This window comes from Myodes glareolus, chromosome 27, assembly GCF_982192425.1.
Source record: "Myodes glareolus chromosome 27, mMyoGla1.1, whole genome shotgun sequence".
Taxonomy (NCBI): Eukaryota; Metazoa; Chordata; class Mammalia; order Rodentia; family Cricetidae; genus Myodes; species Myodes glareolus.
The window spans coordinates 31,546,736-31,565,066 of NC_142052.1; the positions used below are offsets into that span (position 1 = coordinate 31,546,736).

At 37.0% G+C, this 18,331-nt stretch overlaps 1 protein-coding gene across 1 annotated transcript in view; it reads left to right on the plus strand.

Annotated features, from left to right (window-relative positions):
* Positions 1 to 12,619, plus strand: part of LOC148117675 (uncharacterized) — a 48,949-nt gene extending 36,330 nt beyond the window's left edge. Inside the window, 3 exon segments of the mRNA XM_087902364.1 lie at positions 11,500 to 11,682; positions 11,851 to 12,459; positions 12,461 to 12,619. Coding sequence (XP_087758490.1) covers positions 11,500 to 11,682; positions 11,851 to 12,459; positions 12,461 to 12,619 — 951 coding nt within the window.
* Positions 12,620 to 18,331: the final 5,712 nt, after the last annotated feature.

Here is an 18,331-nt window from a genome sequence, read left to right on the forward strand (position 1 = left end):
GAATCTATAGATTGCTTTTGGTAGAATTGCCATTTTTACTATGTTGAGCCTCACAATCCAAGAGCATGAGAGATCCTTCCATTTTCTGGTATCCTCTTCAATTTCTTTCTTTAAAGATTTAAAGTTCTTGTCAAATAGACTTTCACTTTTTTGGTTAGAGTTACCCCAAGATATTTTATGATATTTGTGGGTATCATGAGAGGTGATGCTTCTCTGATGTCCCTCTCTCCTTCTTTATCCTTTGTGTATAGGAGGGCACCTGATTTTTTGGAGATCATCATGTATCCTGCCACATTACTGAAGGTCCTTATCAGCTGTAGGAGTTCTTTGGTGGAATTTTTGTGGTTGCTTATGTATACTATCATATCATCTTTTAGTAAAAAGAGTTTGACTTCTTCCTTTCCAACTCGAATCCCCTTGATCTCCTTATGTTGTCTTATTGTTATTGCTAGAACTTCAAGCACTATATTGAAGAGGTACGGAGAGAGTGGACAGCCTTCTCTTGTTTCTGATTTTAGTGGAATGGCTTTGAGTTTCACTCTATTTAAGTTGATTTTAGCTGTTGGCTTGATGAATATAGCTATTATAATATTTAGGTATGAACCTTGTATCCCTAGTCTTTTCAAGACCTTTATCATATAGGGGTGTTTATTTTTGTCAAATGCTTTCTCAGCATCTAATAAAATGATCATATGTTTTTTCTTTCAGTTTATTTACATAATGGATTACATCATATAAAATTGATAGATTTGTATATGTTGAACCAGCCCTGCATCTCTGGGGTGAAGCCTACTTGATCATAATGTATAATTTGTTTGATGTGTTCTTGGATTCAGTTTGCCAGTATTTTATTGAGAATTTTTGCATCAATGTTCATTAGTGAGATTGGCTTGTAATTCTCTTTCTTGGTTGTGTCTTTGTGTGGTTTTGGTATCAGGACAACTGCAGCTTTATAAAAGGAGTTTGGCAATGACTCTTCTGTTTTTGTTTTGTGAAATACATTAAGGAGTATAGGTATTAGCTCTTCTTGGAAGTTCTGGTAGATTTCTGCATTAAAACCATCTGGTCCTGGGATTTTTTAAGTAGGGATGTTTTTGATGACAGCTTCTAATTCTTCAAGAATTACAAGTCTATTTAAATTGTTCACTTGGCCTTGATTTAATTTTGGTATATGGTACTTATCTAAAAAAATGTCTATTTCTTTTTCATTTTCCAATTTTGTGGCATACAGGCTTTGGTAAGATCTAATGATTCTCTAAATTTCCTCTGTGTTTGTGTTTATGTCTCCCTTTTCCGTTTTGATCTTATTAATTTGTGTGTGCTCTCTCTGCCATTTGATTAGTTTGGATAGGGGTTTGTCAATCTTGTTGATTTTTCTCCAAGAACCCACTTTTGTTTCATTGATTCTTTGGATTGTTTTCCGTGTTTCTATTTTGTTGATTTCAGCCCTCAGTTTGATTATTTCCAGTCTTCTACTCCTCCTGGGTGAGTCTGCTTCTTTTTTTAAAGAGCTTTCAGGTGTGCTGTTAAGTCTCTAATGTGTGCTTTCTCCATTTTCTTTATGTGGGCACTAAGTGTTATGAACTTTCCTCTTAGCACTGCTTTCATAGTGTCCCATTGGTTTGGGTATGTTGTGTGTCTGTTTTCATTGAATTCAAGGAAGACTTTATTTTCTTTATTTCTTCCGTGACCCAGGGGTGGTGCAGTAGTTGACTATTCAGCTTTTTCCATGAGTTTGTAGGCTTTCTGGGGGTAGAATTGTTGTTGAATTCTAACTTTATTCCATGGTAATCCAATAGTACACAGTTGGTTACTACAATTCTTTTGTATCTATGGATGTTTGCTTTGTTACCAATTATGTGATCATTTTTTGACAAGGTTCCGAGAGATGCTGAGAAGAAGGTATAATCTTTTCTGTTTGGGTGGAATGTTCTATAGATATCTGTTAAGTCCATTTGATTCATTACATCTGTTAGTTTTCTTATTTCTCTGTTAAGTGTTTGTCTGATTGACCTGTCCATTGGTGAGAGAGGTGTGTTGAAATCTCCTACTATTAGAGTGTGGGTTTTGATATATGCTTTGAGTTCTAGTAATGTTTTTTTTACATATGTGTGTGCTTTTATATTAGGGGCATAGATATCCAGGATTGAGTCTTCCTCCTGATGTATTGCTCCTCATATGAGTATAAAGTGTCCATCTCCATCTCTTCTGATTGACTTTAGCTTGAAATCAATTTTGTTAGAAATTAGTATAGCCACACTCACTTGTTCCTTTGGTCCATTTGGTTGGAAAACCTTTTCCCAACCCTTTACACTGAGATAGTGTCTGTCTTTGAGTTTGAGGTGTGTTTCTTGTAAACAGCAGAATGTTGGATCCTGTTTTCATATCCATTCTTTAAACCTGTGCTATTTAAATGGGTGAATTGAGTCCATTGATAGTAAGTGATATTAATGACCGGTGGTTCCTAACTCTGGTTATTTTTTCCGGTGGTGGTGTTTGTGTGTTCTCCTCCTTTGAGTTGTGCTTGTGGAGGGTTGTTAGATGCTTATGTTATTATGGGTGTTGTTGGATTCTTTGGTTTGTGTTTTTCCTTCTAGTATTTTCTGTAAGGCTGGGTTTGTGGCTATGTATTGTTTAAATCTGCTTTTGTCCTGGAATATCTTGTTTTCTCCATCGATGGTGAATGCAAGTTTTCCTTTGCTGGGTATAGTAGTCTGGGCTTGGTACCATGGTCTCTTAGTTTCTGCAGCACATCTATCCAAGACCTTCTGGCCTTCATGGTTTCCATTGAGAAGTCAGGTGTGATTCTGATAGGTTTCCCTTTATATGTTACTGACCTTCTTCCCTTGCAACTCTTAATATTCGTTCATTATTCTGTTTGTCTTCTCCATTTCTTTGTAGCAGTTTTTCACCTCCTGTTTAAGGTCCTCTATTATTTTCATAATGTTATGTTTCAAGTTGATTTCTTCTACTTCTTCTGGAATAGGGTGTTCAAGTCTTCTTGTTGTGTGATCCCTGGAATCTGGTGTTGTCATGTTCACTTTCAGGTTGGAGCAAATCTTGCATTGACACCTGCACATCTCTTCCTTCAAATGCAGCCAGGATAGTCTTGGCGTCTTGGTCCAATCTGTTCTGTGACTGGCTCTGGGTAGATCTCCTCAGTGCAGGAGCAGGAACTGTTCCCCTCTGGGTGGATAGTCTCAGTGTAGGAGTAGACACTGTTCCCCTCTGGGTAGATAGCCTCAGTGCTGGAGCAGGAACTGTTCCTGGGCCAAGGACCTTATGGCAATCGGGCATGCTTGTCGGGGTAGGGAAGCAGGGATGCTTGGAACAAAAAAGGCTCTGCAGCAGGAGCTGAGGGGCCCAGTGCTTCTTTCCCAGACTTTCCTCGCTGCCCAGGGATTGCACCCACTCACAGGTCTGTAAGGATGTCCTCAGCACAGGCACAGGACTCTTGAAGTTCCAAAGACCCTGCAGACAAAAGGGTGAACATGGGGGGAGGGGAGGGCCTTGAGAAATCAAGAAGTCCCTGCAGTAGGAGCTGGAGGTGCCCTGGAGAACATGGCTATAAAGCTTGTTACAGTTTCTTAACATAATTTTTGGAAATTATAATTACATCATTTCGACCACCCATTTTCTGCCTCCTAGTCTAACTGAGTCAGATATTCCAGCGTAAACCTTGACTTCACAGTAAGAAGACAAAGAGGGAGGGGAATTTGTGTTCTAATGCTGTCCAGATTTTATTATGGAGTAGTGATACAGAGGTACTTTTGTGAAAATCAGAGTTCACTGTCCACGTATTTCAAGAAATCATAGTCACAGTTCAGAAAGCAGGGGTAGGAAGGAAGCTTAAAATTTCTAGCTTGTTTCTAGTTGTGGTTGCTAATGTGAAATTAGTTAAACTATTATTTCTGATAGATAAGTTGCCATTTCTTGATCTCCACAGACTAGATTCCTTTGCCAGCGGTTTGACATAGCCACGTTGAAATGTTAGGTCTGCACCTAGAATAGAGATTAATGAAGGGTCCTTTTCTCCTTACAGGCCTTCAGTACCACTTTAAACTTTCCTGCTTCCTAAGGACCCCAGAATCACTTAGCAACAAAAGTCATAGCTCCTAAAGTATTTTTGATGTTTTTGGTCTCCTGTCAATGATGGAATTACTAAGAACTTCAGTAACATTTCTTCCTTTTTGTCTAAAAAGCTGTTGCAAAAAGGAATGGTGGGCTGCATTCACGTTGGCTCCCTGACTACTTTACACCCAAAATAATTACATGGAAACTGTATTCATTTAAACACTGCCTGGTCCATTAGTTCTAGCCTCTTATTGGCTAACTCTCACATCTTGACTAACCCATATCTACTAATCTGTATGCCACCACGAGGATTTTTCCATTTCAAAACATTTAAGTAAAATCTTTCTCAGATATAATTAATTCGTTGTGTATTAGTTAATCCCAGAGGTAGTCAGTTTGACTACCAAAAATAGCATCTCAACAGCCAAGACAAACAAAACGAAACAAAAAATATTGCTTGCAGGAGGCACACAGTACACAGGAGTAATTTTCAAATCAGTGTTTTTTTGTCAACAAAGGAAGTATGGGGATTTTACTTAGGATGTCTGAACATGTGCATGTAATGTTTTCCCTTTTCTTAAGCATGCTCAGTTAATAAATCCACTACCAAACATGAATACAATGTAAAAACAGATATTTAGGGACATTCTTCCTTCAAAGTCATGTAGGAACATATGTGAGTTAGAAAATGATGGAAAGAAATGCCTCTGGCATGTTCATATGATACCATAAGTTCTTAGTTGAAAATCAAGGAGATGACACTGTGAAAAGTTGATTGTTAATTTTGATGTTTGATCTAAAAGACAACTGTACCAAAACCATAATTCTCACAGCTACAAAACATGAAGAACACAAAGCCAGAAAACTTCAAGGAAAAGTCACCTACCTAACAGCCCTCTATACAGTGCTTCTGAAAGAATGGTTATGATGATCTCTATTAATCTCAGAGCAAAGCTGCTTTTGCTCTGTGCAGGGTGGCAATGCAGAAGGCCCCAGCTGCTTCCATAGAAGACAAGGAGTCCATTTTAACTAGACCTGGCTTGTTGCTTTTCTCAGGGTTGTGACATTACTGTAGAGAATTTCATCCTTTATTTTTTCTAACCTTAAATTTATTTACTTATATGGTGTTTTGTGTGAATATGCCTGTGCACAGTACCTACAGAGGGCAGAAGAAGGGATGAGATACCTGGGAATGGATTTAGAACAGATGGTGAGCTAGCATGCAGGGTCCAGGAATGCAATCAGGGTCCTCTGTAATAGCACCCAGTTCTCTAATTGCTGAGCCAACTATCTAGCTGCTCTTTTTAATTTAAAATTAAGCCCCAAAAATGTTAATTAAAAGAAGGTACATTACTTTTGGAGTTTATTTGTTCATTTAATCCCTGCCACAAATCCCTTCCAACTTCATCTTGTTAAGTGTGGGTGAATAACTATGCTGATACATGAATGCAATTCACTGCTTCCATTTTTGTTGGTTGTGTATGTAAGGATAGTGGACTGACTACTTTTCATTGGATAAACCATTAGGGAGCTGATCCCTTCCTAAGAGCAATTCTGTCAAATGGAGGAGAAATCTACTTTTTAATCAACATTAGGTTTCTGACCCTGACTAGGAATCCTTGAACAGTGTGGTAGTACATTCTTTTCATACCAGTAATCTTGAAACAGAGGCAGGAAGTTCACTGCAATTTATGGTCTTTGATACATAGTCTATATACATACATACACACACATACATACACACACACAGACACACAAGAATAGAAGAAAACTGAGTTACAAGAAAAGGATCACTGGAAAACTGGAACAATAAAGGATCTCTTAAATGCATTCCAAGTGTCTGCTACTACTGCCCATATAATTACTTTCAAAAATAAATATAGTCAAATATGAGCACATGCCATTAATTCCAGTCTCTGGGAGAAACTGAATATTTGACAGTGGGTAAACACCTTATCATGTGACCTATAATGCCCATCATGAGCTGGGTATTATCAGATCTATCAAGTTATAAAGTAGGACATGTGTATCTGTAATCTTTTATCAAATGCAAGTGGTATATAAGAGATCAGAACCAAGCAGAGCAAAGGCACAAGGAAGCTACATGAAGAAGTGGCCAGATGCCAATCATTTCTACTCCTGTTACAATGCCTTCTGCTGTTAAACATACACCTATAGCCTATTCCATATGATTGGCTGAATAAGGAAGAGAAGCCTAGGGCCTGGCTGATGGCTCTATACATCATGCTGGAACCAACAAGAATTAGACAGCTGCAGGATTGCAACCCCTTACTGGCACAACACTGAAAGATACTTGTAAAGGGAAATCTTCACAGTGGGCAGAAGTTCAAAGAGTAGACATTTTCATACAGTTTATTTGGAAGAATTGACCTAATGTGCAACTAGCAATTTACTGACTGATGGACTCTATCCAGTGGGTTGGCTGGATAAGTCAGGGATTAGTAAAGGGCATGATTAGAAAATTAGTGAGACAAGAAATCTGAGGAAGAATAATGTGAATAATCTCCAGAAATGGGAAAAGTGTATAAAGATCCTTGTATTCCATGCAAATATGATGAAAAGGTGACTTCAGCTGAGGAGGAGTTCAAAACTCAAGCAGACAGGATGACTCTTCTTTTAGAACTTGAAGCTGTAAGGCACACCTTTAATTTGTGTCACACCTTCTGCTAGAAGGACAATAAAAGAGAAAAGGTGGGGGTGTCATTTCTGTCTCTATTAGGGGGCCTTGATTACCAGCCTCAGTATCCCCATAGACCTCCATAATGGATATCTACAGCAGGGGAGGATTTGAATGTAAAATTAAACTTAAGAACATTACTTCTGTGTCTTCTTTATTTTTCATGCAAGAGGAAAAAATGAAGTGAAGGAAGCACATAGAAGAGAAAGAATAAGGAGAAGAGTAAGGAGAACGGAGATTAAGTGGAAAATGTAGAAATAGTGAGGAGAAGAAAAAGAAGAGTAAGAATAAGGGCAGATCTCCATGAGGTTTCTAGTTTTTACAGACATAGGTGGAAAACCCATAGGCAAGGAAAATGATAATAGGCATATCAAAATCACAAAAGCGGCCGGTAGAACTTAACAAGGCAATACACCAGAACAGGTGACCTGACCCAGGAAAGAGCCAGCATTCAAGGGAAAATATCTTACTTTCCAAACCATTAGATAAAGTTACTAGACGTGATTTATTGGTAGGCCATGACCTCATGGTGATATACAAATTAATGGAGATGGATTATATTAATATGTAAGTGTTAGCCAATAAGAAGTTAGAGCTAATAGGCCAAGCAGTGTTGTAATTAATAGTTTCTGTGTAATTATTTTTGAATCTAAGCTAGCTGGGTGGCTGGAAAGGACAAGTGACCCTTTTTTTGGAACAAATTGGTGCTCACATAACTAACTAAATCCATGTAAAACCTGAGAGGGCTTGAAAAGGAATTCCAGGAAAAAAACATCGAGAGGTTTAACACAGAGTGTTGCTCTTTGCTGATGGCATGCCACACCTCCTTTAAGAGAGGTTTTCCTGACTCAGCAGCAGTAGCAGGCAAAAAAGATGCACCATTTTGACATGTAGAATTTCTGGGACGTGCTGCTAGTATGAGCTCTAGTTCTTTTAGGAGACCAGGTATTTGGATGGGGTTTGTGAGGAGCATGCTGAAGCTTGCATAATGGTTGCATGTACTGGCTGTGTGCCTGGAAGTAGGGCAGTGCATGCAGCTTATATGCAGCAAGCCATGCTGGACTGGGTGGGGAAAGCAGGCTCTGCTGTATTTCCCTTAGCAATGATGCAGCTTACATTTTTAAAAAGTGCTTAGCATTTTAAAAAGCACCCCTGGACAGTAAACAATTTTAGGTATGCAATAAAAACAAATGCAGACAAGTGTGAATCTTTAGTAGGAGAAGCCTGTCTAGATGAAATTCCTCACTGTATGTGGTCAGTCTTAGTACCCTCAACTATTTCCTGACATTTATCTCTACTGTTTTGTGTTTGTCATTAATTTGACAATTTTTTACTTATACTGAAATGATTTTGCTATCATAATAGGCTTGATCTATGTATTCTATATCTTATGTATATTCTATAACTAAAAATAAGATATAGCAGAAACAGTTGCTTTTACAGAGTTTGGCAACCTGCTATTTTAATTATTTTGTTTGCTTGTCTGAGTAACCCTTACTGTGTGGTTCCAAATACCTGAAAGTAAAGGGGGACATCATTTTTGGCTCTATTCATTTTTATATTTTAGGGTGTTAACCCTGGAATACAGGTTTTTTATATGTCAAGTATATGCTGCTGTGCTGAGCTTCATTTGTATCTTGAATTTTAAAATTTCAAGGAGGGTTTCACTCTGATTCCCAGGATGTCATGTATTTATCACATTAATACTGCCTGAGCATTCTGAGTCACTTAATTGCAAGTATATGAAATTCATCTGGCTTGTTATTCTTGAATTGATTTTTTTTGTAAAATCAATATGACAATTTTATATGTCTGGATATTCATTACATGGGTACCTGGTCATCATGGTGATCAAAAGATCTCAGAGTTCCTGATCATGGAACAATGGAAATTTGTGATCTCCATGTAAGTACTGGAAAATGTGCTCACCGCCACCCAAGACCAGCTAGAACTCTGAAATACTCTACCCTCTCACCAGCCCTGTGTTGATTATTAATGACCAACATTTATATTTCTAGTGTTTTCATCTGTCCATTTTAACTGCTTTATACATGAAGTTCCATTCTACAAAATGTTATTGGAATTACAGTTTAAATTATGGCACTTCGATAGCTGGAAGATGAATACAAAACTGGAATGAATGCAAAATTATATGTAAGAACTTCAATAAATGTCTTTCAGTTCTTTCTGTTCCATTTGTCTGTTTCACTGATTTTGCAAAGGAGACAGTGTCTTAATGTGTTCTTCAACCGGTCCTGGACCTGATTGCATATGCTTGACTGACATTCTACTTAGAGACAAATATATCCACCTCTGTTTTCTGAGTGTTGTGGCTAAAGACACAATACACCCAGTGTGTCCATATTACTTTTATTGTGTGGTCTTTAACTCTTCATACAATTTTCTCATGCATACTATATACTGTTGATCTTTATTGTTGTCTCTTCCTGTCAATAGACATTGCTCTTCTGAGGTGATAACCCTTATAAAGAGTACAGAAATGACAGAGTTTACTTTGCTTTTCAATTTCCTTCAAAAGTGACTGTCTATGTCATGGAATAAGATTAAGAAACACCAGAATCATATGTCTATACTCTGAAAGAAGTATGCATTTCCAACTTTATCACTGTCATGCTTTCCATTTTACACATGTGTCGTATATTTTAGAAGGCAGTGACCTATGATGATGTGTATATCAACTTCACTCAGGAAGAGTGGGATTTGTTGAATCCTTCCCAGAAGATTCTCTATAAAGATGTAATGCTGGAGACCTACAGGATCCTCATTTCTATAGGTAATAATGAATTTCCTTCATGTTTCAAAGTATGGAAACAGCTTTTCCTTTGTAAAGGATGTTGTTCTGCAATTTGATTTAGAAAGAAGAATGAGGTGAATAAAGCAGTCATAGTTCTTAGGTGCACTTAAGATAATAAGCTAAATGTTGAACATTGTTAAATGATATGACATATATTCTGGTCCTGAATTTCAGGTTACATTTGGGAAGACCATAACACTGAAGAATATTGGCAATGTTCTAGAAGACATGCAAGGTAATTTTCACGTGCAAGTTGATAACAATGTGCCTCTGATGATATTGTAATTTTTCCTAGAACTTTTAAATAAAAGCAACAATGCAATAAGCACAGCTTTAAGTGCATAGATGGTTATTAAATCCTCACAAATCCATATACCTCAATTTCATATCTGTGAATTATTCTTCCTTTCCTATGTGTATATAAGCTTATGAGCATAGGGATATGGAAAGATTTAACATACCTCTCCTTGATAACAAAAAGAAGATCAGCAATAGTTCCCATGTAGAGTATACTTGTTAAATTTGATTCAAGTATACAATACTGATGGTTTTCTACATCATTATTAATATATAAATATTACAAAAATGCCACATGAGTTCTAGGTTTGTGCAAATACTTCTGAATGTCCTAGTTCACTTAGCAAATATATATGATTCACAGTATAGTAAAATTTATGAATGCAGTAAAGTTGGTAAATCTCTCAGTGTATTCAGTTGTCTTCAAAAGTGTGAATAATATAATATAAAATGTTTTTCTATATGTGAAAAGGTAAACCATGACAAAGGAATTTATCATTATACTCATATTCCTAGATGCAACCTGATCATTAATTAAAAAGCAAACATGATTTTAAACAGAGTTATGAAGTTTTAATACCTAATTCCTTTTAGAATTGGATCAAATTATAAAATTAATTCATAGAGATATATGGTTCAACAGTGTCTTGAATGAGGTAAATTTTTTAAATGTGCCACTTATTGTGCAGGATTGAAAGGAATCCAAATGGTGAGGAGAAACTTTCCATGTATCCTCACTGTGTTAAAGACTTGTCTTATGACACTCACCTTCTACAGAAAGAAAAAACACATAATGGGCAAAAATGCTCTAAAAGTAAGCAGTGTGGTAAAGCCTTTGCTTATCACAGTAATATTCAAGTGCTTAAAAGAAAGCATTCTGGGAAAAAACCCTATGAATGCAGTCAAGATGATAAAGACTTTGTTCTTTATGAAACTCATCAAAGTCATAAAAGAATACATCCTGGAGAGAAAGCCTATGAATGTAATCAGTATGGTAAGGCCTTTGCTGAAAACAGTGATCTTCGAAAGCATAAAAGAACACATACTGGAAAGAAACCCTATGAGTGTAAACAATCTGGTAAGGCCTTTTAACAACACAGTAATCTTCAAAGTCATCAAAGAACACATACTGGAGAGAAACCCTATGAATGTAATCAATGTGGTAAGGCCTTTGCCCAGCACAGTAAACTTCAATTGCATGAAAGAACACATATTGGAGAGAAACCCTATGAATGTAATCAGTGTGGTATGGCCTTTTCAAAACACAGTAATCTTCAAAGTCATCAAAAACACATACAGGAGAGAAATACTTTGCTTGTAATCAATGTGGTAAGGCCTTTTCACAACACACTAATCTTCAAAGTCATCAAAGAACACATACTGGAGAATAAGCCTATGAATGTAATCAATGTGGTAAGGCCTTTGCCCAGCTCAGAAGTCTTCAATTTCATAAAAGAACACATACTGGAGAGAAACCCTATGAATGTAATCAATGTGGTTAGGCCTTTTCAAAACACAGTAAGTTTCAAAGTCATCAAAGAACACATACTGGAAAGAAACCCTTTGAGTGCAATCAATGTGGTAAGGCCTTTTCACAACACACTAATCTTCAAAGTCATCAAAGAACACATACCGGGCCCAGCATGGTAATCTTCAATTGCATAAAAGAACACATACTGGGGAGAAACCCTATGAATGTAATCAGTGTGGTAAGGCCTTTGCAGCTCAGAGTAGTCTTCAAAATCATAAAAGAACACATACCAGAGAGAAACCCTATGAATGTAATCAATGTGGTAAGGCATTTGCCAGGCACAGTTATCTTCAACTGCATAAAAGAACACATACTGGAGAGAAACCATATAAATGTAATCAGTGTTGTAAGGCCTATGTATTTCACAGTGATTTTCAAAATCATAAAAGAACACATACTGGAGAAAACCCATATGTATGTAATCAATGTGGTGAGGCCTTTTCCCTGCACAGAAGTCTTCAACAGCATAAAAGAACACATACTGGAGAGAAACCCTATGAATGTAATCAATGTGGTAGGGCATTTGCCCGGCACAGTTCTCTACATCTGTATAAAAGAACACATACTGGAGAGAAACCCTATGAATGTAATCAGTGTGGTAAGGCCTTTTCAAAACACAGTAATCTTCAAAGTCATCAAAGAACACATAATGGAGAAAAACCCTATGAATGTAATCAGTGTGGTAAGGCCTTTTCAAAACACATTAGTCTTCAAAGTCATCAAAGAACACATACTGGAAAGAAACCCTATGAATGTAATCAATGTGGTAAGGCCTTTGCCCGGCACAGACATCTTCAGTTGCATAAAAGAACACATACTGGAGAAAAACCCTATGAATGTAGTCAGTGTGGTAAGGTCTTTTCCGAACACAGTAGTCTTCAAAAGCATAAAAGAACACATACTGGAGAAAAACCTTATGAATGTAATCAGTGTGGTAAGGCCTTTGCCCAACACAGTAGTCTTCAAAGGCATAAAAGAACACATACTGGAGAAAAACCCTATGAATGTAATCAGTGTGGTAAGGCCTTTGCCCAACACCATAGTCTTCCAAAACCATAAAAGAACACATACTGGAGACAAACCGTGTGAATGTAATCAGTGTGGTAAGGCCTTTGCTGAAAACAGTGATCTTCAAAAGCATAAAAGGACACATACTGGAGAGAAACACGTTGAAGGTAATCAGTTTGGTAAGGCCTCTGCCTAACACAGTAGTCTTCAAAACCATAAAAGAACACATACTGGAGAGAAACCCTATATGTAATCACTGTGGTAAGGATTTTGCGTGTCTCAGTCATCTTCAATTGCTTAAAAAGCACATACTGTGGAGAAACCCTATGAATGTAACCAATGTGGCAAGGTCTTTGCCTATCAAAACAGTCTTCTATTGCATAAAAGAAATCATACTGGAGAGAAGGAAATGCTATGAATGTTAACAGTTTTGTAAGGCTTTTGCACTGCACAGTAATCTACAATTGCTTTGAAGAACACATACTGGATAGAAACACCATGAATATAAACAGTGTGATCAGGCTGTTCCAAGTTGCAGTCGTCTTCAATTGCATAAAAAAACACATTGTAGAGAGAAATAATATGATTGTAATCATTTTGGTATGGCCTTTGTAAAACACAGTCATCTTCAAATATACAAAGATCACATAGGAGAGAGAACCCCTATGAATGTAATCAGTTTGGTTAGGCCTTTGGAAACCACTGTACTGTTCATGGCAATAAAAGAACACACAGTGTAGGGAATCTTTATGAATGTATATCAGTGTAAGAAAGATTTTTCACATCTTACTCATTTTCAAATCCCTAAAAGAACACAGACTGGAGAGATAACAGTGAATGGAATCTGTGGTAAATCCTTTGTCACAATAATCTCCAAATCCATAAAATTAACCATCTTTCAGAAAACCTCTTTGAATTTAATGTATGTATTCTGCAAAACCATGAGAATAATTATACTATAGTGAAACTCTATAAGTAAATTGAGTGTTTTAATGTTTTGTACTTCATTCAGGAGAAAGGCTGTTGTATGTAATCAATCTAATAAAGTTTATGCATATTACCCTAATCATTTGGGCCTGTGAAGGAAACGGAGGGCTTATCATAACTTATTTTTAAAAGATCTTAAGCCAACACACATATAGTCAGTAAACCAATAGCAGTTATTGTCTAGAAAAAAAATCGATAGTGTAAAAATCTGTTTAAGCACTATGATATCTCTTTTTATTTTGTTTGAACCAGCAACCTAATGGGCAAAACCATTTTTTGTGCCTATGAGTGGGAGAAAGGGCTAGTCAAAGAAACACACCTTGGACCTGAAAGCAGAGCCAAAGGAAAGCACTTTTCCTCTGAATCTAGAACTGGCTAAAAAAAAATATCTCCTTGAAAACAGCCCAAACATTAAAAAGTGCCAGTGAAAGAAACACACACTCAAAGCACAACCAAATAATAAAGCCCCATATTCTCTCCTTCTCCAAGTCAGCACAAATGTAACCAATCCCTCAGTATAAAATCCAGCCCATCTCTGATCTTGTTCAGGATCGGGGATGAAAATCTAACAAATTTCCTCCTTCAAAATCTCCTTTGATACACTCTGGTTTTAAAAAGACCTATATGAGCCATATGCAAATTCAGTATGCAGCTGCCCCATTCCACACTGGTAGGGGTACTTATGCTTTTGGTTTCCTCCCTCCCAATTCTATTGATTGGAGATTTGTGTGAAGAAATTCTTTAACTGGAATGCTTCAAAAACTCCTTGACGACACACAATTGTGACTTTCATTTGGAACTGTGCCGATGTGAGCATGAGCATGCAACCCTGTCCCCTGCAGGAACTGCTGTCAGGCGGTGGTCCAGATCAGAGTATAATGAAGGAAGGTGGTCAGTTTCACACCTCTCCTTAGAGAAGCTTTTCTTTTGGGACCCAAAGTTCTGGAACTGATTCAATAAAAATTTCCAGAAGGATAAAGGCAGTGGCTGCCTGCTCATCTCTTTCAGGATAAAAAAGAAGGTGAATACACAAAAATGTACAGTAATGACAGACAAACAGGTACTGGTACCACTTAACATTTTTAAAAACATAGTCACATAAAACAGCAATGTAGTAACGGTCAAAACACAGACCAAGAAAATATGCACTCATTCATTCACATATACTTTTTAAAGCTCTAGATTTATACTTATTCTGGAGAAAACCGGGAGCGCACATCTTTTATACATTTCAAAAACTGAAGCAATTATTGTTGTCCTTCCTTAGGACCTCTGACCTTTAAATATCTATAAGTAATGTACAAACAGCTGTTTGCTATTTTCCTGGCCTATATTTAACTTTTTGAAAATTATATACAAATTACTTCTTATTTTGCTATTACTTATTTTGCAATTATACTCGAGTTACTCCTTACTTGTTTTTCATGCTACACAGCAAACTTCCTTTTTATATTTATGCCGTGCAATTGCTGATGCTCCCAGGATATCCTTAATGTACCTAAGAGCACCCTTGGAATTTGTGGTGTCCCTATGAAGACACCCCTCCCCAGAAAGCTGCACAGCTGGATGTAGGAGCTATAGGAGTAGCTCCTACAAGGTCAGCTAGGGTTCCTGGATAGGATATTCTCGAGGCCAAAGTAAAGTCAGAAGAAACAGAAGACAGGATAGAATTGGGAGGTGTGTCCAGTCATGCTGAAGCAGCCAAACAGCCCAGGGTTTATTTCAGAACTTCCTTAAATACAAAAGCAGAACAAAGCACAGCACAGATGGTCAGTCAGTATCTGACCACAAGGTCCTTCCTGTCCTTGAGTTAGTAGCTTCCTCTCCTCATTTATCTGAACCCAATTCCAATTTTCCATATCCATTTAATTCTCTTCTGAGGGAAATCAAGGATTATATGAATTGATAGTTTCAAGGCACATCTCTAAGTCTGATATAGATACAGGGGTGTCATGAATTTCCAGCAAATTCTTAGGCATAGACAGAAAGAGAAAAGTTATCTTGTCCCATTACCCTGTAATTAATTTTCTTATTATCTGACACTCCTGACATTCTTTCAGGGTCCCTGTCTCAGGAACGAATAGTTGGGGTCCCTTCCCAACTACCTCCATTATGGATGACTCTGGGTAGTACCACAGAAATCAGAACACAAAAGATGCAGGGTAGAAAATACAACTGCATACTTTATTGCAAAGTCAGTGCTCTCTAATAATACTTGAATAACAATCCAAGCTAGGTTCTCATAATATTTGAAATAGAGAAACTACCAACTTTGATACAAGTTATTTCAATAGTTTTCTTCCCTAGTTAATCTAAAAAAGAAGCCTGTTGTTATTGAAAAATCTTTAGCTGTAATATAATATATACAAACACTTCATCAGAAGACAAAGCACAACCTATTCATAGCTAGTGAACTCTAGAGCACTTCTGTGTACTCAAGGACTGACTATTGGCAGGGCATTCTACTGATAGAGGAGGTATGTTTCCTCCTTACTTGGCCTGCCAAGCATGTCAGCAAGAGTGCAACCTCAAGTCACCCCTGTACAGAGTTTCAATGATAGCCCTCTACAGTGGAGTTATGTTTCTGCATTAGCATAATCTCTGACTGGACCTACTGAACCTCTGATCTCTTTCTGTCTTTGAGCATTTCTCAGGGGTATTTTTTTTTCACAGTCACTGGAATCTAACCACTAAAGCTATTTTTTGTAAATTTATCTCAAGGGTTTTTTTTCTGTATTTGAAAATTTTTTTAAACTTACACACCAAAGGAACAAATGAAAGAGAGGGATTTAAAAGGAAGAAAGAGAGAGTCAGCAACCCTTAAAGAATACTAGGTAGCTGGACGAGTGGATAGGTAAGGAGAACCTTCAAATGTTGCCCAATATTGTAGCAATTAATAACATGATCAGTGAAGAGGCAGCTTGATTCAAATGAGATACTTAGAGTACTATATGCTTTCTCTACTCCAAAATTTAGTAATCAAAGTTAATACACTTAGTAAACAATGTATGCTGTATTCACACATTGAATTTATTCATATTTCTTCTTTCTGCATTTCTGTATGACTGCCAAAATGTTTGAAACATGACTTTGATCGCACTTTTACTTGTGCCAGTTTGTTTTCTATTGTGATATTGATCACAATTTCCTTAGCAGCTTGAGGAGGAAAGGATTTATTTGACTTACATTTCCCAATTGCCACCTGTCAATGAGGAAGTCACAGCAGTAGCTAAAGAAGAGAAATATTGACTACTGCATTGCTCCACCTTTCTTGTTTAGCCTGCCCAGGGGTATCATAATGCATAGTGGTCTTTGTTCTCCCATTGAAATCATTAATAGTAAATCATTCCTTATAGTTCAGATCTGATAGAGACATTTCTCTTTTGAGATTCACTATTTCCAGAAGTCAAAAAGTTATATCAAAGTGGTGAAAAACTAAATTACACATTATTGGGCAGAACCATTTCTCAATTTTAGTGCTTCAAGCTGCGTTTTGATTTGGAGCAATCAGAGATGAGTCCAACATTGTCAGTGAAGTCAGAAAGCTGAAAATTCAGGACCAAGACGAGGTGGACAACAGAAGTCCAGGTGATTTCTGCTGTTGTGAATCACAGTGGCTGCCTTGCTGAAGATATGGTTTGATGCCTTTATATCAGGCATAGACACTTTCCTGGACAACATATTGAAATGTCAGTACTTTTGAACATGTTACTATACTAGAGTACACAGTGTTCAAGTATCACAGCTAGAAAAGAATCACAGATAGCTTTGTATCCTATAAAGGTGCAACTGTGCAGAAAAAGGTAGACTAGTCCTCTCCTAAGTAACACTGGTTGAGATTCAGGTAGAGGAAAGCTACCACCCTCACTAGTGCCTTCTACTCATGAATGCTGAATCCTGTTCTACAACCTATACTGAGCTACAAGCTTTTATTTATTTTTGGTAAGGTCAGGAAATTCCCTGGAATTCAAATCATATGAGGCTTCCTATTCCTATGAGAAACACTGATGATTGTCAGAGAGCTTGCATCTTAGCAGGACATCTGTATGATTATGAAGATAACCAAAAGCATGCTTTAAATACACTGTCTAATTGAGCTTCTTGAAAGTGGTCCATGGAGCTCAAAATAAATTGCCATAACAGTAGCAATCATCAAGGGTCAGCACCCAGGGAATATAACATGGCCTTCCAGTTGACTCTTTGGGGATGGAGCTGTGGGAACTGATGGTTATGAGCTGGTCATCCTAAAAAAAATTTTTTTTTATCTGCTTGGATGTCCTCAAACTCATCAAACCATGGACAGCCTTGTCTAAAGCACAGGCAAGTGTGTGAGCAATGAGAAGTACAGGAGTAATAACAGAGTACAAAAAACACATGAAGAAGGACCTAGGAACTCACATCATGGCAATGACAGGAAAGAGAATTGGATAGAGGGCAAGCATGATCTAAAAATCTAGTGACATGGAGCTTATGATGTATTTTGAATTTCTTTGTGTGGAAAAGTATGTGAAACTGAGTACAACACCTATGCTTCTGGCTGAAACTGCCATTGACGGTTTTAAAAGAGCAAGGAAAAAGATTGACATAGAAACTAATTTTATAATACAAAATATAAATGAGAAATGCAATATAGTCATAATATGATTCTTTCGAAAATGATAATCAAATTCTAAACTTTTAGAAACTGAGACTCATGTGTTTTTAGAATCAGAAAAGAATGGGAGAAAATACTCCAAATTTGCAGAATAACACTTATAAAGTATAAAAATTATACTGAACATGTTGTAAAATATGAAAACCTAAAAATTTTAACAATGTTTTTAAGCCTGAAGGATACCATGAAGTGAAATATGACAGGCATGAAGAGTCAAATCTCACGTGAGTTTATTTGTATGTTTTGTTTAAAATTTCTGTTATAAGT